Source organism: Cervus elaphus, chromosome 4 (assembly GCF_910594005.1).
Source record: "Cervus elaphus chromosome 4, mCerEla1.1, whole genome shotgun sequence".
In the NCBI taxonomy this organism is placed as follows: domain Eukaryota; kingdom Metazoa; phylum Chordata; class Mammalia; order Artiodactyla; family Cervidae; genus Cervus; species Cervus elaphus.
Genome location: NC_057818.1, coordinates 59481695 through 59508965, shown reverse-complemented (window position 1 = coordinate 59508965; position 27271 = coordinate 59481695). Strand labels below are relative to the sequence as shown.

At 51.0% G+C, this 27271-nt stretch overlaps 2 protein-coding genes across 2 annotated transcripts in view; both read left to right on the top strand.

Moving 5' to 3' along the window:
- LOC122692473 (zinc finger protein 33B-like) overlaps positions 1-27271 on the top strand; it is a gene marked incomplete at its 3' end in the record, with an annotated part of 133956 nt that overhangs the window by 57993 nt on the left and 48692 nt on the right. The gene's annotated exons all lie outside the window — the stretch shown is intronic.
- On the top strand, positions 15504-26958 carry HAS1 (hyaluronan synthase 1). Its single transcript, XM_043900041.1, has 5 exons — positions 15504-15731; positions 19536-20240; positions 21722-21947; positions 22692-22824; positions 25946-26958. Exons 1-5 carry the CDS (start codon positions 15723-15725, stop codon positions 26619-26621), a joined length of 1749 nt encoding a protein of 582 aa, XP_043755976.1. The 5' UTR covers positions 15504-15722; the 3' UTR covers positions 26622-26958.

Sequence of the window (27271 nt, the reverse complement as noted above, 5' to 3'; positions counted from 1 at the left end):
AAAAGAGTACTGGAGAGGGTATTCAACAAGTGCTATTGGATTGCAACCAAGGCCAGTGGGCAGGAATAGTAAGAGTTCCCTGCCCTGGCGGCCACTTTGGAAGCACTTATTCTCCTACGTAGAGGATGTACTCACCATCGTCCAGGCCTCCTGGTTCGCCCTCTCATCTTTACTGTCGTTTAGTCGATAAGCCATGTCTGACTCTTTTGTGACCCCATGGGCTGTGGCCTGCCAGGCTTCTCTGTCCATGGGATTTCCCAGACGAGAATACTGGAGCGGGTTGCCATTTCCTTCTCCAGGGGATCTTCCTGACCCAGGGATGGAACCCTCGTCTCCAGCACTGGCAGGTGGATTCTTTACCACTGAGCCGCCAGGGAAGCCTCTTGTCTTTATTAGTTGTTCCTTATTTTCTATAGCCATATCTTAGTTGGGCATTGAAGAGTATACATTTCTTGGGAATTAAAATGCTTTTCTAGGAGTCAAAAGTGCAGATGAAATGGGTAAACTTCTTTGCATTGAAAATGCAAAAACTTTAGGGGTGACATGAAGGGGGAGAAGATGACGGAGGAAAAACAGTGGAGTGGGTGAAGGGCTTTTGATAATAGGACCAGGTGATACTCATTTTGAGTTCTTTCTTTTGCCAGTGCATTAAGACCAAGTCCTTTTGCAGATTGATTTATTTCAAAACAAAGTTAGGTGACAAGTTAGGCAGGGTACTTTGCCTGGCATAGGGGTTGACCTTGCCTGAAACAATGCATTCTTTGCTAATAATCCCCACCTCCTCGCCCGCTGCCTCCACCTTTAAAAACCTTTCCTTTTCTGTGGCTCAGTGAAGTTCCTTTCCATTTGCTAGACGGGATGCCATCTGATTCATGAGTCGTTGGAGCAAGCCAATTTGATCTTTAAATCACTCAGTTGGATTTGTGTTGTTTAACAGCACAGAAGACCTTTTGTTCAGACCTCACCCTATGTGTCTCTAGCTGTTGATTCATATCCTCTGTAATAACCCAGTAATGTCGTGAATAAATGGGTGTCCGGAGTTTTCTGAGCTGCTCTAGCAAATTAATAAACCCAGAGAGGAGATGCCACAGGAAAGTCCAGTTTAGAGTCGGTCAGTCAGAAGCACAGGTGACAGCCTGGACGTGGGATCAGCGTGTGAAGTGGGGGAGAGAGCAGTCTTGAGGGGACTGAGCCCTTCTTAACCTGATGGAATCTGATGTGGAATCTAGACCGCGTCAGAACTGAACTGTAGTGATGGGCCTCTGCGAACAGGTGCTGAATCAAATGTTGGAGACAGAGTTTGGGGTGAAGTAGAAAAGAGTAGCTTTATTGCTTTGCCAGGCAAAGGGGACCACGTGTGTGTGTGTGTGTAGGATGTCTGGAAGGGGGCAGTGAGGACATTCCACTTCTCTGGGTGCTGGTTCTTCAGATGTGTTGACATTGTGAATGTTGAATAAGTGGGACATTTATGACATGCGCAATGGCCTGTGTGTATATTACATTTCAGTGAAAATTTTACTGAGAGGAAAAAGGAAGGATATGGGAGAGAGGTGAGAGATGGAGAAAGAAGCGAAGGAGTGAGGAAGAGGAGATGGAGGAAAGAGAAAGGGAGAGAGAAAAAGATAGAGAGGGACAGAGGGATGGAGAAGGGAGGAGGGGGTGGAGGAAGCTATTTCCTGGAACAGCAAATGTAAAGGGCGGTGAGTTTTAGCATCTTCCGCAGCTGAACGGATGACACGGGGTGAGTGGATACAGGCATTCAGTAGAGTCCGTGAAAATAGTTTCTTATCCTTCCCCACCCTGCTCCATCCACACACCTGGAGGCTGGGAGAAACACCAGCACCACAGACAGAAATAACCGAGTTCCGAGCACAATCGCCAGTGACCTGGGGCAGCTGGACAGCACCCGAGGCAGAGAGGCCACTGTGGACAAGGGCCCTCTGTTGTCAAGACTATTTCCAGGCCCTGGAGTTGGCCTCCGTCTCCCGAGCCTCAGAGGAGCCAGGGCGTCTGACTCCTGGGACTCCGACATGACGGGCACCAGTGTCTGTCCCCCTCCCACCCACCCACTCATATATCAGGGGAGGCAACACCAGCCGTGTGTTGAGATGGCTCGTGATGGCTTCCAGACAGCCGTTAACATTTCAGGAATTTTATGAGCCACTATTAGAAATCAATCCTGTAGAGACGTCTCTAGTGGTCCAGGGGCTAAGACTCCTTGCTCTCAATGCCAGGGGCCTGGGGTTCAACCCCTGGTCGGGGAACTAGATCCCACATGCAGCAACTAAGCATGCAGCACATTCTGCACGCATGCCTCCAGGAAGATCGGAGATCCTGTGTGCCGCAACTAAGACCCAGTGCAGCCAATCAATAATTTTAAAAATTAAATAAATATTTTTTAAAAAAGAAATCAGTCCTAAAAAATTACAATGAATAAGTGATAGTCAAAACAAAAGTAACAAACTCTCAGATTCAGCCCTTCCTAATTACTTTGTTATATTTTGATGAACATTTGAAGTTTCAACATCCATATTCTGTGTTTTACCTTTGCCTCTCATTAACATAAACAAAGATACCAACAGACACTCACATCATCGGTTGTAAGAAGTAGCAAGTTGCCCAGAAACCACCATGGTATGGAATTTACAATATAGTATTGTGTGTTGAAGTCTGATTTGTAAGCTGTCTGCTTTGTTGTCATTGTTTAGTTGCTAAGTCACATCCGACTCTCTTGTGACCCCATGGACTGTTAGCTCACCAGGCTCCTCTGTCCATAGAATTCTCCAGGCAAGAATACTGGAGTGGGTTGCTGTGCCCTCCTCCAAGGGATCTTCCCAGCCCAGAGATCGAACCTGAGTCTCCTGCACTGGCAGGCGGATTCTTCACCACTGAGCCACCAGGGAAGCCCAAAAGCATCTGCTATGTATCATTTATAGTCAGTAAAATTTATCATAAACATACATATTTATTTACAGACCTACTTTTTCCCCTTGAGAGCTGGCTGTTAATGTTTACCAGCATACCCCAGTGCAGAGAGCACCTGCGCTTGGGATTCTGGAAGAGCTGCGTTCAAACCCTGGTTCTGTTAGTACTCATATGACCTTAGAGACCTCATCCCCCCTTTTTGAACTTCAATTTTTCTCCTCTTTAATATGGAAGCTATAGTAACTGACGTTGATGTTTTGCTGGAGCTAATGTCACATACGGATGTAAGAGTTGGACCATAAAGAAGGCCGAGTGCTGAAGAATTGATGCCTTCAGACGGTGGTACTGGAGAAGACTTTTGAGAGACCCTTGGACTGCAAGGAGATCAAACCAGTCAATCCTAAAGGAAATCAACCCTGAATCTTCATGGGAAGGACTGATGCTGAAGCTGAAGCTCCAGTACTTCGGCCACCTAATGTAAAGAGCTGACTCATTGGAAAAGACCCTGATGTTGGGAAAGATTCAGGGCAGGAGGCGAAGGGGGTGGCAGAGGGTGAGATACTTGGATGGCATCATCGACTCAGTAGACATGAGTTTGAGCAAACTCAGGGAGATGGTGAAGGGCGGGAAAGCCTGGCGTGCTGCAGTCCCCGGGGTTACAAAGAGTCAGACACGAACAACGGAATGAACAACAACAGCGTTGAATACGAAGTGGGTAGCCCCGGACCTGGCAGGTATCACGGCCACCCTCCACAGTATGGCTATTTCGACTTGCTGGAGCCAAGCCTGCTCTCCCTCTTGCCTTTCAGCCCTCTGAGGTCCAGACCACAATGACGTGGCCTTCCCCCGCCTCCCCACAACCTCCTTCCTCTGGCTCCACCCTTCAGCAATCAACACACAGACAAATCCTTCAGCAGAATTTACTCTGACTCCTTGGACCTGGGGAGGGAGGCAAGGGGACACCTTCCCTGTAACCCATTCTTGTCCCTGCTGCCTGCGAAGAGGAGGGTCCCCATGAGCTTCTCCAGGGCAAAGACCGGTTCCTGGTTTACCGCAGGCCAGGCACCAGGCTGATGTATTGGTCTGCTAGGACTGTTGTAACTCATGACCACAAACCGGGTGGGTTCAAACCACAGAAATGTATTCTCTCACAGCTCTGGAGCCTAGACGCCTGAAATCAAGGTGTGTGTGTGTGGGGTGGGGTGGGGGGGGTGGTTCTTTCTGATGGTTCTCAGGGAGGTCTGTTCTAGACTTCTTCCTCCTTTCTTGTGGTTCCCAGCAATCCTTGATGCGATGAATTAAATTGTAAACCACCACCCCCTCCAAATTCTTAAGTTGAAGTTCTAACCCTCCAGCCCCTCTGAATGTGACCTTATTTGGATATGAGGTTGTTGCCTATATAGTCATTTCAGTTAAGATGAGGTCATCCTGAAGGCTGGTCAGCCCCTGATATGACCAGATGTCCTTAGCAAAAAGGACACAGACGCGCACGCATGGTGGACGTCATGTGAAGATGAGATTCGGATGATCCTTCTACAAAACGAGGGAGACAGAGGTTTCCAGCAAACCACCAGGAACTCAAGAAGAAGGCCGAAAAAGACTCAGAGACTTCAGAGTCACAGTTCAGTTCAGTCGCTCAGTCATGTCTGACTCTGCGACCCCATGGCCTGCAGCACACCAGCCCTCCCTGTCCATCACCATCTCCCGGAGCTTGCCCAAACTCATGTCCATCGAGTTGGTGACACCATTCAACCATCTCATTCTCTGTCGCCCCCTTTTCCTGCCTTCAGTCTTTCCCAGCATCAGGGTCTTTTCCAATGAGTCAGTTCTTTGCATCAGGTGGCCAAAGTATTTGATTCAGGTGGCTGAAGCTTCAGCTTCGCATAAGTCCTTCCAATGAATATTCAGGACTGATTTCCTTTAGGATGAACTGGTTGGATCTCCTTGCAGTCCAAGGGACTCTCAAGAGTCTTCTCCAACACCACAGTTCACAGTTCAGAGTCACAACCTGACCAAAACCTTGACCTCAACCTTCCAGCCTCCAGATCTATGGGGCAGCAACTTTGTGTTGTTTTTAGCCAAAAGGTTGCAGTAAGCTATACAGAAGTCCTGGGAAATGAAGACACGTGGCTGACAGACACATCCCTCCAATTTCTACCTCTCTCTTCACATCACCTTCTCCTTTGCATCTACTGTTTACTAATCTCCCTCAGCCTTTTTTTTTTTTTAATTTGGTCACTCATTTTTTTTTTTTAATTTTATTACTGGAATATAGTTGCTTTACAATGTTGTGTCAGTTCCTGCTCTACAACAACGTGAATCGGCTGTATGAATACATATATCCGCTCCCTCTTGAGCCTCCCTCCACCACCCCCATCCCACCCCTCTAGGGCATCACAGAGCCCCCGGCTGAGTCCCCTGCGTTATAACAGCAGCTTCCCTCCACCTATCCGTTTCAAACGTGGCAGTGTCTATATCTCCATGGTACTCTCCCAGTTCATCCCAGCCTCCCCTCCCCCCATGTCCATGTGTCCTTTCTCTATGTCTGCGTCTCTATTCCTGCCTTGGAAATAGGTTCATGTCTGCCATTTTTCTAGATTTCATATACATGCGTTAACGTTATGTGCCTTGCTCTTGTAAGGATTCCGGCACTGGATTTAGGTAGGGGTGATCTCACGTCAAAATCCTTAAGTTCATCACACCTGCAGAGACTTTTCCCACCTGAGGTCACACTCACAGGTATAGGGGGTGGGGACTCAGAGGGGGGACACCAGTCACTGCAGGATATCTGGACACTCGACCCTCTTATGAAACCACGCTCCAAAAATATGATGTCAGAGGTGGGAAACTGAGGCTATGAGTGAACAAATCACTTTTCCAAACCCACACGCTTTGGTCAGAGGTGGCCTTAGCATACAGGTCCCTCCAGCATGCTGCAGGTTCTGAAGCCGGTTCGCCTAGAGCCCACGCTCCGCAACAAGAGATGCCCCCTTAGTGACAAGACGAGGACCCCAACTAGGGCACAGCCCTCTGCTCGCCCCAACTAGAGAAAAGCCGCACACAGCAACAAAGACCCAGAGCAACCAGAAACTAATTCATTAATTTAAAATAAAGATTTTCCTTCCCTTTTTAATTTTTTTCTTAAAAAGACGGACTTCCCTGGTGGTCTAGTGGCTGAGTCCGCCTGCCAACGCAAGGGACACAGGTTTGATTTCCAATCTGGGAAGATTCCACAGGCCTCCAGGCAGTGAAACCCATGAGCCACAACTACTGAACCTGTGGGCCTAGAGCCCGCGCTCCGCACTAAGAGGGTGACGGCAGTGAGAAGCCTGAGGACCACAGTGAGGAGTAGTCCTGGCTCACCGCAACTAGGGAAAAGCTCGGGCAACAGTGAAGACCCAGCACAGCCAAAAAAAATAATTTTTTCTTAAAAAAAGAATACAGGTCCCTCCAACCTACTGCTCATCCAGGCTCTGCCCCACCGGAGGCCCCGGTGACAGTGTTTGATGAGTCAGTGAATGTGCTGTGGCTTAGTCGCTCAGTCGTGTCTGACTCTTTGCGACCCCATGGACTCCTCTGTCCGTGGGATTCTCCAGGCTAGGATACTGCAGTGGATAGCCATTTCCTACTCCAGGGGATCTTCCCAATCCAGGGATCAAACCCATATCTCCCTCACTGCAGGCAGATTCTTTACCATTCGAGCCAGAATGAGGCAAATTAGTCACAGGCACAGAAAGCAATCTTGTGCAAATATTTCCTATAAATAACAAATTATCCACGAGCTTGGGAGCTCATTTAAGGCAGTTTCTGGGCTTGGGACCTCCAGCTCTCTGCAGAACATTGAGTGTATCAAGACCTTAGTTTCTTTATTAGTAAAATGAGGTTATAATACTTGCTTCAAAAGGTTTTCAAAGGAGTTAAATGAGGGCAAACACATAGATCAATGCTAAGCATGAAACAGGAGCCTGGGGAGCGTGCAGGGCTAACGTCACTTCAGAAGTCACTTTTTCCCTCATCAGATGGTTCTCAAACTTCACAGTGTCTAAGAACCATGTAGGAGGTTTTGTTTTTTGTTTTTTGTTTTGGCCACGCTGCACAGCTTACAGGCTCTCAGTTCCCCAACCAGGGATTGAACCCAGGTCACAGCAGTGAGAGCCTGGAATCCTAACCGTTAGGTCACCAGGGAACACCCTGATGTTTTGTTGCTCAGTCACTAAGTCACGTCAGACTCGTTACAACCCCATGGACTGCAGCACGCCAGGCTTCCCTGTCCTTCATTGTCTTTGCTCAAACTCAAGTCCATTGAGTCCGTGATGTCATCCAACCATCTCGTCCTCTGTCGGCCCCTTCTCCTCCTGCATTCTCTCTTTCCCAGCATCAGGGTCTTTTCCAATGAGTTGGCTCTTACCATCAGAGGTGGCCAAAGTATTGGAGTTTCAGCTTCAGCATCAGTCCTTCCAATGAATATTCAGGGTTGATTTCCTTTAGGATGGACTGGTTGGATCTCCTTGCAGTCCTAGGGACTCTATGGGGCATATGTTTGAGTCATTTGCGGGGTCCTGAGCTCACTGAGTCAGATTTCTGGGTCCTGCTCCAGAAGGAGCAGGACCCAGAAATCTGTATTTTTAGCAAATGCACACAGCGGACGCTCTGAGGCCCCTAGATCACTCTGCGGGACCCTTGGATGGATGATAAGAGCAGACATTAGAGCAGGTTTCTGGTTCTGAGCTTTGGGTGCCTTCCGTCAGCTGGTGTGGTCCCCAGGTCTGTGCTGAGGTTGCCTGGGGAAGGTCGGGGGCCCCCCCTGTTGCAGGCTGAGGCAGTCATGCAGACCCTCAGCTGCGGCTGGCTCAGGAACAACTAAAACTCACCTCTAATTCCAGTGCGAAGTGCATATGCTCTCTCCTAACCTGTGGCACTGCCCATGAGGGACAACTTGTTTGCAACCCCATAGACTGTAGCCTGCCAGGCTCCTCTGTCCATGGGATTCTCCAGGCAATAATACTGGAGTGGGTTGCCATTTCCTTCTCCAGGGTTGGATGGAACCCGTGTCTCTTTCGTCTCCTGTGTTGCAGGCAGATTCTCTACCCCTGAGCCAGGAGGGAAGCACAAGGGACAACTTGAGATGGTTCCATTTTACAGAGGCAGAAAGAGAGGCTCAGGGACTCAAGAACACACAAGTGGTCGGCTCCCACCTGGGGGGCCCAGGCGGTCCCTCCTGGTCCCCATCAGCCTGTCTTCTGACTCCGATCATTGTGTTTCTCTCCTGGGAGGCTCTTCAGGCCCTGGTCTGTGTGGAGGTGCAGCCAGGACTCAACGTGGACAACGAGAACTTTGCTCGGGAAGGGAGCCGGGGAGGCACAGAACCAAAGTCATATGTGCAGAGTGACCTGGGGCTCCAACAGTGCTGTCAGAGCTCAGAAGGTGGTGGACTCGAAGGGCCAGGGTCCAGGCCTCCTATTCAGCATGCAGGAGTGCAGCTCCTCACTGCCTCGTCCCTCAGACCCAGGAGCCCAGCCCCCCATCCCCTCCTCCCTCAGACCCGGAGTCCTCCTCCCCCAGCCTCTCCTCCCTCAGACCCAGGAGTCCTCCCCCTCCATGCTCTCCTCCCTCAGACCCAGGAGCCCAGGCCCCCAGCCCCTCCTCCCTCAGACCCAGGAGTCCTCCTCCCCCAGCCCCTCCTCCCTCAGACCCAGGAGTCCTCCTCCCCCATCTCCTCCTCCCTCAGACCCAGGGGTCCTCCTTCCCCAGCCCCTCCTCCCTCAGTCCCAGGGGTCCAGCCCCCAGCGCCTACTCCCTCCAGTCCTCCCTCCCGGTGGCCTCTCCACCCGTCTCTGCTGTCCCCAGGCTGCATCGCTCTGACCAGGAAACAGCTCCTCCCAGGCCTCAGTCTCCCGTCTCTCAAGATGAGACTCCTCTCTTGTTTTCCTGGAAGAGAAGAGCGCTGCTGACCTGGGAAGCCTGGCCCTGTCTGTCTGTCTCCCTCCAGGAGAAGGATAGGAGCAGAGACAAGCTGTCTGCAGCTGGAGGAAGGGTTACAGCCTCACTGGGCAGCCCTCTCCTCCAGCCTCAGAGGCCCCCCAGCTTCTCCCAAGGGCGGAGGGCAGACCTGCGGCCATCACCCCCTTCCCTCCACCTTGCCCTCCCCTCCCCGCTCCCAGGATTTCTGCAGAATCTGGAGGCCTAGGCATTGATTTTGGCAGAATCTGGAGGCTTAGGTGTTTCCCAGAATGCGGCTGAGCGGGAGGAATGGCCAGCTGAATCAGCTGCAGCCTGTCCAGGGCTCAGCTCAGAGTGCTGGGATCCAGCCCTGGAATTCCTGGAAGGCCATCTGCTTCCGGATTCAGATCCTCACTCATCCTGGGAAGGCTCGTCCAGGGTCCCACCTTCCTGGGAACACCTCCCATCCCTCCAGAGCTGTGGGTAGTTGGGGGTCCTCAGCTCTGGGCTTTCTCCCCCACAGCTCCCCACTTTCCCATCTCCCCCCTCTCCCTCCTCCTCCTCCTCCTCTGCCCTCCTCCTCCTTACCCCCTCCCCCTCCATCCCCCTCCCTTTTCCCTCCTCTCCTTCCCTCCTGTCCCCCTCCCCCCTTTCCTCCTCTTCTTTCTCTTCCCTTTTTAATTTTTATTTCTTTGACAGCACCCAGAGGCTTGTGCGAGGCAGCATCTTAGTTGCCCAACCAGGGGTGGAACTCCAGCCCTTGGCCGTGAAAGCAGGAAGGCCTAACCACTGGGCCACCAGGGAATTCTGTCTTCTTCCTCTTTCCTGCCTCCACCCACCATTCTGACTCTCCATCCCAGTCTCACTCACTCATTCACCCTGTATTTATCCATCCAACACCTGCTACGCAACAGGTAGCAGTCCAGACCTGAGGAAACGGAGTCAGCAACGATGCAAAGACGGCCGTCTGTGAGCAGCTGGCATCCCGACAAGGGAGATGCAGGTTATACAGGAAAGAGACTCCATGGACAGGTTATGCTTTATATAGAAGTATATGTTGTGGGGAAAAAGAGAGTCAGAGGGCAGTGAGATTCAGGCGTTCCAGAGTGGGACAGCTTTCCGTATTAAATAGGGTGGTCAGGCTAACCAGCCTCCCTTCCTTCCTCCCTCCTCCCTCCCCTCCTCCCGCCTCCTCCTCCCTCCGGTCCTCCCCCTCCCCTCCCCTCCCCCTCCCCTCTCTTCCTTTCTCCTCTGACTCTCAGAGTCTAAATTCTCCCAAAGCACTTTGCTCCCACCCAGGACTCCTTGCAGAGAAGTCATTTGCCTGGACTCAAGCATTTAACAAAACACACTTCTTCAAGTTGCCTCCCTAGGCCTGGCACCCTCCCTAATTCTGAAAGGAGGCAAATGTAGTCAGAAGGAGCTCAGAAGGAGGACTTCCCTGGTGGTTCAGTGGTTAAGACTCTGAGCTGCCAATGCGGGGGGCACAGGGGAACTAAGATCCACTAAGATCCCACATGCCTTGCAGTGTGACCAAACTATTAAAATTTAAGAAAAAGTTTAAAAGAAGGAGCTCACGAAATATATTTCTAATGAGCAGTCTTGTTTAAAAACAACTGGACTAGATGATGATCATTTACTTTTATCTAGTTTGTTTCACTTTTTCTATCTCTTATTCAGTGCTCCCATATCATTTAATGTTTACCAACTTCTCCGTCTCTTCCCTTTTTTTTTTTTGATGTTATTTCTCAAGCCTTTATGCAGTAGAAAAGTTTTTGTGTCCATATATATAAATAATATGTATAATATATGTATTTTAGAAAACTTATGAATTTTTACCTAACTAAAAAATTTATGACATTTTGATTCCACTTGTTTGACTTCGTATGAATAGAATGCTAGATTTTTAATTAAAAAATATGCAAAAAACAAGGAAGGCACACAGACAAAAAGGGTCAGTGTGTCCGCCCCCCACAACTGCTGTCTGCCTCCCTCTCTCATCCACCCTCAGGGCTTCCCCTCTGGCCTCTGCTCCTCCAGCTCCGCAGGTCCCCGATGCTCCTCCAGACCCTCGGCTGCTGCCTGCATCCCAGTTCACATTCCGTGCTCTTTTCCTCCCAGAGAAGATGCTGACGTGAACCAGCCACGCACACACCCTGGCCAAACGCCCCTAGTCTCTCCATTGCCCGTGTCCCTCTCAGGCACCCGGAGCAGACCGTGTCTCTCCCCTGCTCCCAGGCCTCCCCTGGCTCCCCAGCACCCAGGACAAAGTCCAAGCCTCTGAAGCTGGCATTCAAAACCCTGCCCGGGGTGGACTGTGTTATGCACCCACCCCTGTGCTTCACCCTTTCAGCTTCCACAACATCAACTCCCAGGTACTTTCCTGACTGTCGAGGACATTCCTTGCCTCGGATGCCCTTCTTGTTCCATCTTTCAACCCCCAGCCGCCCTTACCCTGAATAACTCCTCCACACTCAAGGACTCGGCTCCTCCAGGATATCACCTCCTCCAGGAAGCCCTCCCTGATTCTCCTGCTGGGTTCATGCATCCTTGCTTGCACTGGTCTGTGATCCTCTGTTTACACAGCTGTCTCCTCCACCAGATTGGCATCTCCTCAAGGGCAGGGCCCAGGTCTGAGTCATTTCTGTGTGCCAGGCATCGCCCAGCTGAGAGCCCAGCCCCACCAGGAGCTGGGGGCACAGGAGACGTCCCTCCATTGAGCACGTGTCCTTCCCGCTGCCTTTTCTCCACTGCGGCCTTATGGTCTCCCCGCTTTTGTTCTTTCCATCCTGCATTCTGTAAACCACACCCTGAGTTTTTCGATGATGATGGAAGTCTTGGGAGGGTCACTGTGGACCCAGGGCAGGGACCTGAGGGCCGCCATTGGAGTGGAGGATTCTGGGAGAGATGGCTCTTAGTGAGGGGAGTGGGGGGTGGTCCTGCCACTACCAGCCACTGCCTCCTCTGCAAGTGCCCATTTTATCTGTCCTTGTCTTTTAGCTCTTGTCTTGGCTGTTTCCAGCCTTGGTCATGTCTCCCTGCAAGGAATTCTGGGAGACTGGCCATTTAGGTCTGAAGGAGGAGAGCATTAGGGTCCTGAACTCTTGGATCCCGAGGGAGGAGAAGGCTGGGGTCCTGGACCCCTGAGTCTGAGGGAGAAGGGGCTGAGGGTCTGGACCTCTGGGTCTGAGGGAGGAGGGGCTGGGGGCTGGGGGCCCTGAATCCTGGGTCCTGGAGAAAGACATCATTGGGTTTAAAGTCCTGGTCCCTCCTTCCTCGTCCGCACTCTGGTTTTAGAAACATCTGGTTTTATACAGCTGCTCCACCCGGGCAGGGCGGGGTGGGGGCTGGGCAGCCAAATGCCCGGCTTCTGAGTGGAGCCCAGGCTCCCCCCAGCCTCCCTCGTGCTCTGGGCTGGGCTCCCACCGGAGGACCCATCACCCTGGTGTCTGGCGGCGGCCGGGCTCCCGGCAACCGCGTCAGAGACGCCCTGCCCTGGTGAGGGGCGGGGTACCCCTGACTTGGGGCCTGAAGTAGCCTTCTTCTCCCTGACAGCCAGGCTCAGACAGAGGCCCAACCTGGCCGGGGCTCCCCCACACCCTGCCTGTCCCGGGAAACTCAGGGAGTGAGAACTTGGCACCTTGCAGGGGAAAGCGCCAGAACAGGCGGGGAGAGACGGAGCAGCAGGGAGATAGGAGGACCTGGAGACAGAAAAACAGAGACAAACAGTGTGAGAAAGAGAGCGTGAGTCAGAGAGAGACACACACTCAGAGCCTCGGAGATACAGAGATGCAGAGAGACTTAGTGAGCAGACACACACACACCCAGATGCACAAACAAACAGACGGACAGATGCACGAACACAGAGAAAGGAGAAACAGGCAGCCACTGAGAGGATCCGGGAGAAAGAGAAACACAACCTGGGAGACAGGAAAAAAGAAAGAGTTAAGGATTCAGACAGAATCAGAGAGAAGGAGATAGATGTACTCAAAGACAGACAGCGGCAGAGAGAAACCCACAGAGAAAGAGGAACAGAGAAAGAGAGAAAAAGGATAAGAAAGAGAGAGAAAGAAAGACAATAGAATAAGGAAGTCAGGAGGTGCAGAGTCAGAAATTAAGAGACAGAAAGACGCAAACCCAGAGGAAAGCAGGTAGAAATGGACACACACACATACACAGAGGGAGCCATAGAGAGAGACTGGAACACAGAGAGAAAGAACCAGACAGACAGATGGACAGAGAAACAAAGCCAGGGAGAGAGAGACAAAGTGTGAGATTTAGAGAAAGACAGATATAAAAAGAGAGGAGACGGTCAGGCACACAGAAACATAATCAGGGTCACAGAGAGATATTAGCAGTTCATTCTAAGAGGAGCAGAGAGAATTCAGTTCAGTTCAGTCGCTCAGTCCTGTCCGACTTTGCGAGCTCATGGACCACAGCATGCCAGGCCTCCCTGTCCGTCACCAACTGCCGGACTTTACTCAAACCCATGTCCATCAAGTCGGTGATGCCATCCAACCATCTCATCCTCTTTCATCCCCTTCTCCTCCTGTGCTCAATCTTTCCCAGCATCAAGGTCTTTTCAAATGAGTCAGCTCTTTATATCAGGTGGCCAAAGTACTGGAGTTTCAGCTTCAACATCAGTCCTTCGAATGAATACCCAGGACTGATCTCCTTTAGGATGGACTGGTTGGATCTTCTTGCAGTCCAAGGGACTCTCAAGACTCTTCTCCAACACCACAGTTCAAAACCATCAATTCTTTGGTGCTCAGCTTTCTTTATAGTCCAACTCTCACATCCATACATGACCATTGGAAAAACCATAGCCTTGACGAGACGGACCTTTGTTGGCAAAGTAATGTCTCTGCTTTTTAATATGCTGTCTAGGTTGGTCATAACTTTCCTTCCAAGGAGTAAGCATCTTTTAATTTCATGGCTGCAATCACCATCTGCAGTGATTTTGGAGCCCCAAAAAATAAAGTCTCGCACTGTTTCCACTGTTTCCCCATCTATTTGCCATGAAGTGATGGGACTGGATGCCATGATCTTAGTTTTCTGAATGTTGAGCTTTAAGCCAACCTTTTCACTCTCCTCTTTCACTTTCATCAAGAGGCTCTTTAGTTCTTCTTCACTTTCTGCCATAAGGGTGGTGTCATCTGCATATCTGAGCTTATTGATATTTCTCCGGGCAATCTTGATTCCAGCTTGTGCTTCATCCAGCCCACCGTTTCTCATGATGTACTCTGCATATAACTTAAATAAGCAGGGTGACAGTATACAGGCTTGACGTACTCCTTTTCCTATTTGGAACCAGTCTGTTGTCCCATGTCCAGTTCTAACTGTTGCTTCCTGACCTACATACAGGTTTCTCAAGAGACAGGTCAGGTGGTCTGGTATTCCCATCTCTTTCAGAATTTTCCCCAGTTTATTGTGATCCACACAGTCAAAGGCTTTAGCATAGTCAATAAAGCAGAAACAGATGTTTTTCTGGAACTCTCTTGCTTTTTCTATGATCCAGTGGAGGTTGGGAATTTGATCTCTGGTTCCTCTGCCTTTTCTAAAAGCAGGCTTGAACATCTGGAAGTTCACTGTTCACGTATTGCTGAAGCCTGGCTTGGAGAATTTTGTGCATCATTTACCAGCGTGTGAGATGAGTGCAATTGTGCAGTAGTTTGAGCATTCTTTGGCATTGCCTTTCTTTGGGATTGGAATGAAAACTGACCTTTTCCAGTCCTGTGGCCACTGCTGAGTTTTCCAAGTTTGCTGGCATATTGAGTGCAGCACTTTCACAGCATCATCTTTCAGGATTTGAAATAGCTCAACTGGAATTCCATCACCTCCAGAGATTTTTTTTTTTTTTTAATCATGAAAACAAGAGCATGGAAACAATGACATGTATGAGTCTTTCAGTTCTTAGGAATCGGGGATTCAGACTCCCCAGTAATCCCCATTCCACTTCCGCCTGCGCTCTGACTCAGTTGCCCAGACTCCCTGAGGCAGCTGACCCACAACTCAAGAGTTCACCCTGGAGACGCTGGGGAGACAAACCCCAGTGCCCCAGCCGCCTCCCCAGACCCTGGCACATAAGCAAGCGCCCCCCGCCCCCCGAGCGCACACACACACATGCACACGCACGTGGATGTGGATCGGAATCAACCAGGCACGAACGTTCAGACGTTCACTCACAGCTCCAGTTCCAGACAGCGACCTCCCAGAGCAGCGCACGCACAGTCACACCCACCAGCACACACGTGTGTGCATCTCATTCCATCTGCCAGTGGCCAGGACCAGTCCCCGGGGGAGCCAACATGGGAGAGATTCCAAGGATTCGAGGGGACGGGCGGGCATTGTGTGTTGGGGGTGGGGGGATAAAGGGGGCACGCTAGCGGGGCTGGGGGTGGGGGGAAGAGAGAGAAATGGGGGAGAGAGGGGGAAAGAGGTGTGAGGAGAGACAGAGGGAGTGGGGAGAACGAAAGGGATGGGTGAGAAGCCCAGAAATAGAGGGAGGAGATGAGGGCAGAGAGAGAGCAGGAGAAATGGAGGGGAGAGACGGGGCCAGGAGTGGGAGTGATGGGGGTGATGGGGGGCTTCGAGGGGAGAGGGAAGGGGAGCGAGGATGGGGGGGCTGGACGGGGAGGTCCATCTGGTACAGGGGGGCGGGGTGATGGCGGGAAGCGGGTGTGGCTGCCGGACTCTGGGCCGTGACCTCAGAGCCCCTGGCCCAGCTCAGCCCTGACGTCAGCCCCTCCTCCCGCCCCCGCCCGCCCGGCTCTTCAAATCTCCCCCGAGCTCAAGGGGCAGCAGGGAGACTCGGGAGCAGCCAGCGGGCGAGGAGAGAGGCCGCCGGAGCCGCAGCGATGACACAGGTGCGTGCCGGAGTGTGCATGGGCATGCGTGAGGCTGCAGCGGGCGGGAGGCCTCCCCGCGCCTTTGTGAGCACGGGTGCTCCTGTGCATGACAGTGGCCCCGTGAGTCTGTGTGCCTGGCCTGAATGCATGTCAGATCCAACCTGCCTGTAAGTCCGTGTGGGTCCGTGGGCCCCGGAGCAGCAGAGAAGAGCTGTCTTTGCGCCACACGTGGTCTAGAATTCTATTTTCTTGTGTTGGGCAAATATTAAGGTGGACCAAATGAAATCGCCCATCTCTGGTCACTTTTGACTGGTGAAAATGGCAATTTCCTATGGTTCAATCTCAACTGTTGACCTTTTTTTTTTTCTGACCTTGCCAGGGGTGTGTGTGTGTGTGTGTGTGTGTGTGTGTGTGTGTGTGTGTGCGTGTGTTTGTGTGTGTTTGCTGGTGGTGATGTTCTTACCTGAAGGGCACATGTCCCTGAGTTCACCTGTGTGGCTGTCAGTGGAGGGGGTCTCCGGATCACTAAATTCTACAGGCAGGTCTTTGGGGTCATCTTGTCTGGGTTGTGTGTCCATGGTGACGTGTGACTGTGACTATTGTTGGGGTTAGGATTCTCCGGACGCCCACCTGTCCCTGGGATCCCCCCGATGAACTGGCCCATCCCCAGGAACTCAGGCACAGTTAGGTTTGGGGCAAAGGGTTTCAGAAGGAAGATTCCAGAAGAAATAATAACAGTGGTTAATACTGAGCAATTACTAGCACCAGGCTAAAAGCTGTAACTCTGTCCTAGAGAAACATTAAACAAGCCACAGACATCATTTAAAATTTTCTAGTAGCCACATTAAAAAGGAAAATGAAACAGGTGTGATTAATTTTATTAATAAAATTTTCTTTAACCCATGGTATCAGGAGTCGTCAAACTTTTTCTGTACCAGGCCAGACAGTCAATATTCAGGGTTTTGAGGACCATATGGTCTCCACTGTAACTACACAACTTTGGCATAATGAGGAAGCAGCTGTAGACAATATGTAACCAGATGTGTGTGGTGTGCCAAGGAAACGACGTTAAGAATGATAACATTTGAATTTCATATAATCTTCTTTATTCCTTTATTTTTATTGAATGAAGTATAATTGATTTACAGGGCTTCCCCAGGTGGCTCAGTGGTAAAGAATCTGCTTGCCAATGCAGGAGACGCAGGTTCCATCCCTGGGTCGGGAAGATCCCCTGGAGAAGGAAATGATGACCTGCTCCAGTATTCTGGTCTGGGAAATCCCACGGACAGAAGAGCCTGGTACAGTCCACAGGGGTCACAAAAGAGTCAGACACGACTTAGTGACTAAACAACAAGAAGTTGATTTACAATGTCATGTTAGTTTCAGGTGTTCAGCAAAGTGACTCAATTACATGTATATGTATATATATATATATATATATATATATATATATATAGGCTTTTTCAGATTCTTTTCCCATGTAGGTTATTATAAAATATTGAGTGTAGTTCCCTGTGCTATACAGTAGGTCCTTGTTTATCTATTTTATACACAGTAGTATGTGTATTAATATAATTTTCATGTCCCACAAAATATTATTCTTGTTTTGACTTTTTTCAACCTTCTAAAAATGTAAAAACTAATCTTAGCTTGCCAGGCTGTAGTGAAGAAGGAGGCAGGCATTTGGTCCAAGAGGCTGTAGGGGGCCTACACCCTGCTATATATATCAAAAAATTATCATTTCAGTACAAACACATGAATGAGATGTTTTACTTTCTTTTTTCCACACTCAGGCTTCCCAGTCGAGATGTGTAGCGCATCTCACGCAGATGCTGTATTTTCACTGGAGATGCTTGATCTGCATTTTTAGATTTCATAACATTTAGTTGAAAAAGAAGCTTCACAGATCCTACTTGTTCCAAACATGTGTAAAAGCCTTCCAATAACTGAATTAAGGATCTGTTTTTAAATTTATTTTTGTTTTTAAAAGTACTTATCTATTTATTTTTGGTTGTGTCAGGTCTGAGTTGCGGCACACGGGCTTCTCCCGAGTTGTGGCACAGTCAGCCCACGCAGGCTTAGTTCCCCGACCAGGGATCAAACCCATGTCCTCTGCATTGGAAGGTGGATTCTTAATCATTGGTCCACTGGGGAAGTCCCAGTTTCTGAATCCAAACATTTAAATTGAATACAATTAAAAATTCAGTTCTTCAGTGGTACCCGCTGCAGTTCAAGTGGTCTGTAGCCACAGGTGGCCCACGGGTCACGAATTGGACCGTGCAGATCTATAGCTTTAGTGATTCATTCAACTCAAAGTAAGCCCAAGAGGTGCGAACTGGTGACAGAGGGAGAAGGCAGTTGAGCGTAGAGGACGGTGGAGCCAGGGGCTGGAGCCTGAGTGACCCTGGATGAGAGAACACAGCCCCCTGGGTCTCAGTTTCCTCATCTGTAACAGGAAGCGTTAACAGTATTCACCTAACCAGGGCTCGGCACGTGGAAGGGGCTAAACCCCCACTTTACAGACAAGCAAACAGAGGCACCTCCTTCCCTTCGATTATGAGCTCTGCCAGTCACGGGTACTGGGCCTCTGGCCCTGCCAGCCACTCCTCCTGGCTAATCAGTCCTTGGCTTTGCCATCTCTATAGCGGTGGCAGGAAAGATTATCTGTCCACCCCCACCCCCTGGGGTGCTGCTGAGGAGTAAAGCCAATATATAAGGTTGTGGCTGAGTGATTGGATTCTTAGGGTTCAAATCGTGGCTTCTCTGACACATTTGTGGTGGCCAGAGAGGAAGAGAGGTGGCGGAAGGAAGAGTTGAGAATTTGGGATTAGCGGCTGCAAACTGTCATGTATAGAATAAGCCACAAGGTACAGTCCAGGACACTGTATTCAATATCCTGTGATAAATTATAATGGAAAAGAATATATATGTTTAACTGACTCACTGCTCTACAGCAGAAATTAACACAACATTGTAAATCAACTAAACTTCAATAAAAATAATTTTTAATGCAACATCCCCCTCACCCCCAAAGAAAACACACAAAGGCTTGACTTCTCTGCTTTCCAGGCAGACCTTGGGCAGGTCGCTGCACCTCTATGTGACTCAGTTGCCTCACCTGTAAAATGGGGATGGGACTTCCCAGGTGGCTCAGTGGTTAAGAATCCACCAGCCAACCCAGGAGACACAAGTTCAGTCCCTGGGTTGGGAAGATGCCCTGAAGAAGGAAATGGCAACCTTCGCCAGTATTCTTGCCTGGGAAATCCCATGGACAGAGGAGACTGAAGGGCTAGAGTCCATGGGGTCACAAAGAGTTGAACACAACTAAAGCGATTTAGCGCACACACACACACACACAATAATAGCACCCACCTCAGAGGGCTGTTTCGAGGATTCAAATAAGTTAGTTTCTGTAAAACGTTTAAAGCGCATTGCATTCTTCTCTGAGATGTATATTTTCATCACTATTATCATCTTAACACTAAGAAAGCTTTGTGAGATGAATCATTTTCCCTGCCACTAAGAAGGAGGCAGGGAACCCCTGTTAATTCAACTGTGACACTCCACTGAGTGTAATCCTCGTGGATTTTAAAGCGTTAAAAACGTGGAGGGAAACAGCATTAGAAGCAGGGTAAGCAGGTATTCAGCGTTGGTAACTGCTTGCCACGTTTACTTTCATGAATGAAAGTAACTTTGCAGTACCCAGAGGATTGTCTTTATCAAAAGGGGATGTGACCGTTGGCCTGGAAACAAAAGCCAGGAGGTCTTCCCTTCCCGGAGAGCACCTCAGGACTCTTTTTTCCCCCCTTTCTCTTCCCGAAGGACGTGCCCAAGCCCAGCCAGGCAGCCCGCCACTGCTCCGGCCTGGTCCGCCGGGTGCTGACCATCGCCTTCGCGCTGCTCATCCTGGGCCTCATGACCTGGGCCTACGCCGCCGGCGTGCCGCTGGCCTCCGATCGCTACGGCCTCCTGGCCTTCGGCCTCTACGGGGCCTTCCTCTCGGCGCACCTGGTGGCGCAGAGCCTCTTCGCCTACCTGGAGCATCGGCGGGTGGCGGCGGCGGCGCGGCGCGCGGCGGCGCGGGGGCCCCCGGAGGCGGCCACGGCGCGCAGCGTGGCGCTCACCATCTCGGCGTACCAGGAGGACCCCGCGTATCTGCGCCAGTGCCTGGTGTCGGCCCGAGCCCTGGTGTACCCGCGCGCGCGCCTGCGCGTCCTCATGGTGGTGGACGGCAACCGCGCCGAGGACCTGTACATGGTCGACATGTTCCGCGAGGTCTTCGCCGACGAGGACCCCGCCACCTACGTGTGGGACGGTAACTATCACCAGCCCTGGGAGCCGGCGGCGGCGGGCGCGGCCGGCGAGGGCGCCTACCGCGAGGTGGAGGCCGAGGACCCCGGGCGCCTGGCGGTGGAGGCGCTGGTGAAGACGCGCCGGTGCGTGTGCGTGGCGCAGCGCTGGGGCGGCAAGCGCGAGGTCATGTACACGGCCTTCAAGGCGCTCGGCGACTCGGTGGACTACGTGCAGGTGAGTGGGAGGCGCCCCCGCCGCGTCTGTGACCCGAACACCCCCATCCCACTTCCCTCGGATCCTTCATTCATCATACAGATTGGAATGAACCTCTCTGCTTCCTTTATTCATTCATCCATTCAATGGAGAGTGTCTTTCCTTCCTTCCACCATTCATATTCCCGTTTATCCATCCAACCATTAGGGAGATTACTCATTCATTTATCCATTCAGTGAAGAGATTTCTTCCTCCTTTGCTTCCTTTTTCATTCATTCATCCATTTGATGCAGAAACTCTCATTAACCCACTCATCCATCCATGTATCCATCCATTCAACATAAAGATTCATTTACCCATTCAATACAGAATATCTCTGTCCTTCTTTCTCTTCCTTCTTTCATTGTATCTTTTCTTCATCCATTCATCTCATCATCCACTACAGAGATCATTCATTCCTTTATTTATTCATCCATTCTCTGTAGAGGTTTCATCTTTTCTTCATCCAAGGTAGAAATTCTTTCTTTCACTCATTGTTTCATGCATCCATCTGTCCATCCAGTATGAAGATCACTCACTCATTTACTCATTCACTTAAATTAAGTAATTAAATGTAGAGACTGGTTAATTCTGTTTCTTCATTCATTCAGTGTTGAGATTCTTTAGTTTATCCATCCATTTACTTATCAGTATAGAGATTTATTTACTTCATCATTCATTCATCCATTCAATGCAGTAATTCATTCATTAATGCATTGCAATAGTTTTTGTTGTTGTCTTTTTTACCACTGCATAACACATTTCCACACATTTGGCAGCTTGAAACAAAACACATTTATTATTACCTCATAGTTTCCATGGGTTAGGAGTCTGGGCAAAGCTTAACTGGATCCCCTGTTCAGGGTGTCATTAGGCTGCAGTCATGGTGTCAGTTGGAACTAGGTCTTATCAAAGGCTCTGGGGCCCATTTCAAGCTCATGTGTTTGTTGGCAGAATTTGTTCTTTTGCAACCGTAGAACTCATAGCAGCTTGCCTTGTCACGACCAGCAAGAATCTGACTTCTAGACCCTCTTTTAAAGGGCTCGCCTGATTAGGTCAGGCCCACCCAGGATACTCTCCCTTTCATTAACTTAAAGCCAACAGATTAGGAACCTTAATTACACTGCAAAACCCCTTCACCATTTCCAAATAAGGGAATACAGTTATGGGAGTTCTGTATCATCACTTTGGCTATTGGCCATATTCTATAGGTTAAAAGCAAGTTATAGATCTTGCCCATACACCAGAGGGTATTTTACAAGAGCATGGGTGTGTGTGTGTGGGGGGGGTGGTCATCTTAAAATGTGATAAGACATTGAACATGACTAAAAAACTCAAGCTATGTTCAGATTGGCTGCAGAGTGTCTGAGCTGGTTCTCGTCCCTTGGGGATCAAGGATGGTCCCTCAATTGCCAGCCCTGTGCAAGGATCTCGCCTGAACCTTGGCCCCTTCCATTTGTCAGGTCTGTGACTCAGACACAAGGCTGGACCCCATGGCGCTGCTGGAGCTGGTGAGGGTGCTGGATGAGGACCCCCGAGTAGGGGCTGTTGGGGGCGATGTACGGATCCTGAACCCTCTGGACTCCTGGGTCAGTTTCCTAAGCAGCCTGCGGTACTGGGTGGCCTTCAATGTGGAGCGGGCTTGTCAGAGCTACTTCCACTGTGTGTCCTGCATCAGTGGGCCCCTAGGTGAGCAGGGGCAGGGCTGGGAGGGCCGTGGATGGGGTGGAGAAGGAAGGGAGAAGAGGAGGCAGATGGGTTGAAGATGGGATTGAGACTGGAGACAAAGATGGGGCTGGGGCAGGAACTGGGGACAGGGGTAAGATTGGAAGCTGGAGGTGGGGATGGTGTCTGGTGGTAGGAATGGTCTAGAGAAAGCATGTGGATGGTGATTGGACTGTGGCTGGGTGAAGATTGGGGAAGGGGATGAGATGGGTTTGGAACTTAAGCACACTGTTGGTGCTAGGCTTGAGGCTGGAGATGGGTTTTTTGGATGCGAATGAGTAGGTGGTGGAGCTAAGAATTATACCAGATTGGGGATTGGTTTGCAGTCAGAGTGGCTATGGGTCAGGGGCAAGTTTGGGATGAGTGTGGGGTTGAGGAAGGAGGTGAGATTGAGAACAGGATTGCGGCTGGAGTTGTCATTGGAGACGGGGTTAAGAATGGGATTGAGATGGTTAAAGATGGGATGGAGGGCTTTCCATGATGGTCCAGTGGCTAAGACTCCATCATCCCAAGGCAGGGGGCCCAGCTTCCATCCCTGGTGGGGGAACTAGATCCCACATGCCACAACAAAGTCCTAGAGAAGCTGAATAAATAAATAAAAATAAATATTTAGAGAAAGGATGGGGTTGGAATTGGAGATGAGTTGGGCTGGGGATGGTGCTGGCAACAGCAGCAACTGAGGCTCCTGTGTGCCGTTCCCCCACCCAGGCCTATACAGGAACAACCTCTTGCAGCAGTTCCTCGAGGCCTGGTACAACCAGAAGTTCCTGGGCACCCACTGCACCTTTGGGGATGACCGTCACCTCACCAACCGCATGCTCAGCATGGGCTATGCCACCAAGTAAGCTGAGGGCACTGGGTGGTTGGGTGTGTGCAGGGGCCAATGAGTATCTCAGCAGATGTGTGTGTGCTGCTGCTGCTGCTAAGTCACTTCAGTCGTGTCCGACTCTATGCAGCTCGATGGATAGCAGCCCACCAGGCTCCTCTGTCCACGGGATTCTCTAGGCAAGAATGCTGGAGTGGGTTGCCATTGCCTTCTCCAGTGTGTGTGTTGGGGATACTCCAAACTTAAAGTAAATCATAGGACATTGGGGTCTCTCTAGCAAGATTTCAGAGGAGACAGAAAGAAACCATGAGGAACAGAAGGGGCACTTGCATTGAATCATGAGCTATAGTGTTGGCCAAAAAGTTCATCTGGGTTTTTCGTAACATGTTACCAGTGAACTTTTTGGCCAATCCAATGCACCAAATGAGACACTAGAGGAGAGTGGAAGATACCATAAGGGGCAGGGGTAGCCTTTACAGGGAACCACTGACCCAGTGGGCTCTACCAAATAGGGTGAAGTGAGGGAGGGAATTCCACCTATAAGATACAACATGAAATTGGGCAAGATGGCTCCACCACTGAGATCACAGACTCCTCAATCTGTGGGAAGAGAAAGACATCAACAGAGTGGGATCAACTAGTTAGAGAGTGAGAAAATTCACGTGGGAGAGGAGGGGAGCTCCTAAACCCCAATAAGTGCTTCAGGAAGAAGGGATGTAACTGAAGGAGATTCGGGGGAGTATGGCTAGACCAGGTGACATACAGGGGAAAGATATTTCTACAAAGTTAGGCCAGTGACAGTGCCAGAGAGAACTCGGGGTATACCAAGGGAACCCAATACCTTTATGCACTTGACAAATATTCTTCAAGTGCCTCCCATGTTTTCAGCTCTGGGGATGCAGCAGCAAACAAAAGAACTGCAAATTCATGCTTACACTGATTGCGGAGATAGACAATAAGTAAAATACAGAAGTCGGAAATATAGCATATTAGAGAATGATACATGATGGTGAAGGCTCTTGACAGTCCCTTGGTCTGCAAGGATATCAAACCAGTCCATCCTAAAGGAAATTGGTCCTGAATATTCATTGGAAGGACTGATGCTGAAGCTGAAGCTCCAATACTTTGGACACTTGCTGCGAAGAGCCAACTCATTGGAAAAGACCCTGGGGCTGGGAAAGATTGAAGGCAGGAGGAGCGGGGGATAACAGAGGATGAGATGGTTGGATGGCATCACCGACTCAATGGGTATGAGTTTGAGAAAACTCCAGCAGATAGTGGAGGGCAGGGAAGCCTGGCATGCTGCAATCCATGGGGTGTTGCAGAGTGTCAGACACGTCTAGTAACTGCACAACAGTACATGCTAAGGTAATATATAAAGCCAGGAAGGCAGATAGAAGTTTCCAGGCAGGGAGTGAAACGATAAATTAGGGTAAGATAGGAATGGGGACTGAAAATAGAGCAGCTTGACCAATAGCAAGGGAGAGAGCGTCAGGAGAGAACAGAGAGTTCACGGGGTGGAGGGTCCACTCAGGAAAGCCTCCATGGTCAAGAATCGGGAGCTAAGGAGAGGGGGGCCACTGGTAGTTTTGAGCAGAAGGGTAGCATGCTGTTGTAACAGGATCCCTCCCAGCTGTTTTGAGTACGGACTGAGGGAGGAAGAGGATTATCATGGGGGTCACTGAGGATGCCAGCTGGCACAGGGGAAGGAGACTGGACACTGTCAAATAATGCCCCTGGGGACAGAATGGTTTAATCCCTCCTAACAAGCTGACTGCTGGAGGCCACCTCGATGACATCTCACATAAGTGATTCTAGCTTTGTGGGGACTTGGCTGGAAACCCGGGAGGGATTGATTAGTAATGTCTGCCAGGGCCACAGGAAGGGAGCTTAATGGTTCCCTTGAGAAGCTCTAAGGCACTGGGCTACCCGGAATAGGAACCATGCCTGGCTCCTTCCTCACCCTGAGGTCTGCCAATAACAGTATTCGTAATAGATTAGTGATAGTATTAGTAATAGTGTCATCCACTGCAATGATATTAGTAATGCCAAGTTACATTAGTCATAGTAAAAATAGTTGTAATAGCCACCATCAGTTGAGCAAGTACAATATACTGGTCTTAAGCACTTGGCATTTAATCCTCCTTCAGCCCTCATCTATTAGGTAGGAAACATTGTTGATCCCATTTTACATATGAGAGTGAGACAGGCTGGGACCTGGGACCTTTACTGCAGTGCCTGCACCTAAACAAATGCCTCCTCCAGCATTAACAAAATACAAAGAAACTATAAGGGACTAAAAGTAACCCACACGCATGTGCAGCTGGGGCGACTTATGAACAATGAGATGCGAAACAGCCAAAACTCAACTGCCATTTCTGAGGTGTAAGGAGCAAAAGGGGGTATGGGGCCTGATCCCTGCACAGTGCACCACCAACAGGGTGGGCAGACCACCGAAACTACCTCTCCACCTGATCTACTGATCCGTTCCTACCCTCATCCCATTTAAGGGACCAGCGCCTCCCCAGCCCCATAGGGGAGGGAGCAAGCAAGGGAACCTGTTACTTGCAGCAGGAGTCCCAGTAAAGGCTTCCCTGAATTCCTCCACTGGCCTTTTAATCAATTCCTGTTGCATAAAGAGCGGCTTCCGAGGTGGCACAGTGGTAAAGAATCCACCTGCCAGTGCAGCAGACACAAGAGACGTGGGGTTGATCCCTGGGTCGGAAAGATCCCCTGGAGAAGGAAATGGCCACCCACTCCAGTATTCTTGCCTGGAGGATTCATTCATGGACAGAGGAGTCTGGCGGGCTACCGTCCATGGGGTCCCAAAGAGCACACACATTTGGATAAAAAGTCCAGGGACCCAGGTGGGTATCAAAACTCCTGAGGTCCAGAAAGAGAAGAAAGAAAGAGTCGCTTCAGTCCTGTCTGATTCTTAGCGACGCCATGGACTGTAACCCACCAGGCTCCTCCGTCCTTGGGATTCTCCGGGCAAGAATACTGGAGTGGGTTGCCGTTTCCTTCTCCAAGAGAGGCTGAGCACACGTGCCCTAGGGGCCGTTCCTGGCTCCGATCTGTCTCCGTGGGCTCGAAGGAGAGCCGCGCCAACAGCCCCCGTCTCTTCCCTCCCTCCCAGGTACACCTCGCGGTCGCGCTGCTACTCGGAGACGCCGGCGTCCTTCCTGCGCTGGCTGAGCCAGCAGACGCGCTGGTCCAAGTCGTACTTCCGCGAGTGGCTGTACAACGCGCTCTGGTGGCACCGGCACCACGCGTGGATGACCTACGAGGCGGTGGTCTCGGGGCTCTTCCCCTTCTTCGTGGCGGCCACGGTGCTGCGGCTCTTCTACGCGGGCCGCCCCTGGGCGCTGCTCTGGGTGCTGCTATGCGTGCAGGGCGTGGCGCTGGCCAAGGCGGCCTTCGCGGCCTGGCTGCGGGGCTGCCTGCGGATGCTGCTGCTCTCGCTCTACGCGCCGCTCTACATGGGCGGCCTCCTGCCGGCCAAGTTCCTGGCGCTGGCCACCATGAACCAGAGCGGCTGGGGCACGTCGGGCCGCCGCAAGCTGGCCGCCAACTACGTGCCCGTGCTGCCCCTGGCCCTCTGGGCGCTGCTGCTGCTCGGGGGCCTGGTCCGCAGCGTGGTCCACGAGGCCCGGGCCGACTGGAGCGGGCCCTCCCGGGCGGCCGAGGCCCGGCACCTGGCCGCGGGCGCCGGCGCTTACGTGGGCTACTGGGCCGTCATGCTGACCCTCTATTGGGTGGGCGTGCGGAGGCTCTGCCGGCGGCGGGCGGGGGGCTACCGCGTCCAGGTGTGAGGCTGTGTGCACGGGACGCTGGCTCCGGGGGCGGCCAGAGGGGACTTAGCGGGGTTCCCGGAACCACGCACTTGCTGGGTGACCCCCTGGGCCTCAGTGGCCCTCCTCTGTGAAGTGAGGGGCTCGACCCAAGACTTCTCAGCCTGGACTCTTTTCGGGGGGCGGGCTGGGATTTCTGGGTCTCTTGGGAGGGGTATTTATTGATCAGGGTGTGGACTTTTAGGGTCAGGGCGAAAGGGGTCCCCACAGGCTGTCCTGGGGCCCCTGATTTCTCTGTTCTTATTTAACCTTATTTGTACTGTGTATTAGAATATAATAAAGAATTTTATTTATTTTCTTCTCAGCCTACTCTCCTCCATTTTTTTTTTTTTCTTTTCCATAACTAAGGTGGGGGGCGGGGGCTGCATGATTGAGAACTGAGGGCTCCTGGCTGGGTCTTGGGGCTTCCCAGGTGGCACAGTGATAAAGAATCTGCCTGTCAATGCAGGCGACTCAGGAGACAGGTTCGATCCCTGGGTTTGGAAGGTCCCTTGCAGAAGGAAAGGGCAGCCTGCTCCAGTATTCTTGCCTGGAAAATTCCATGGACAGAGGAGCCTGTTTGAAACTAGACAGGATACCCTCCTTCCTTTTAGCCTGGACGCCCTCTTTGG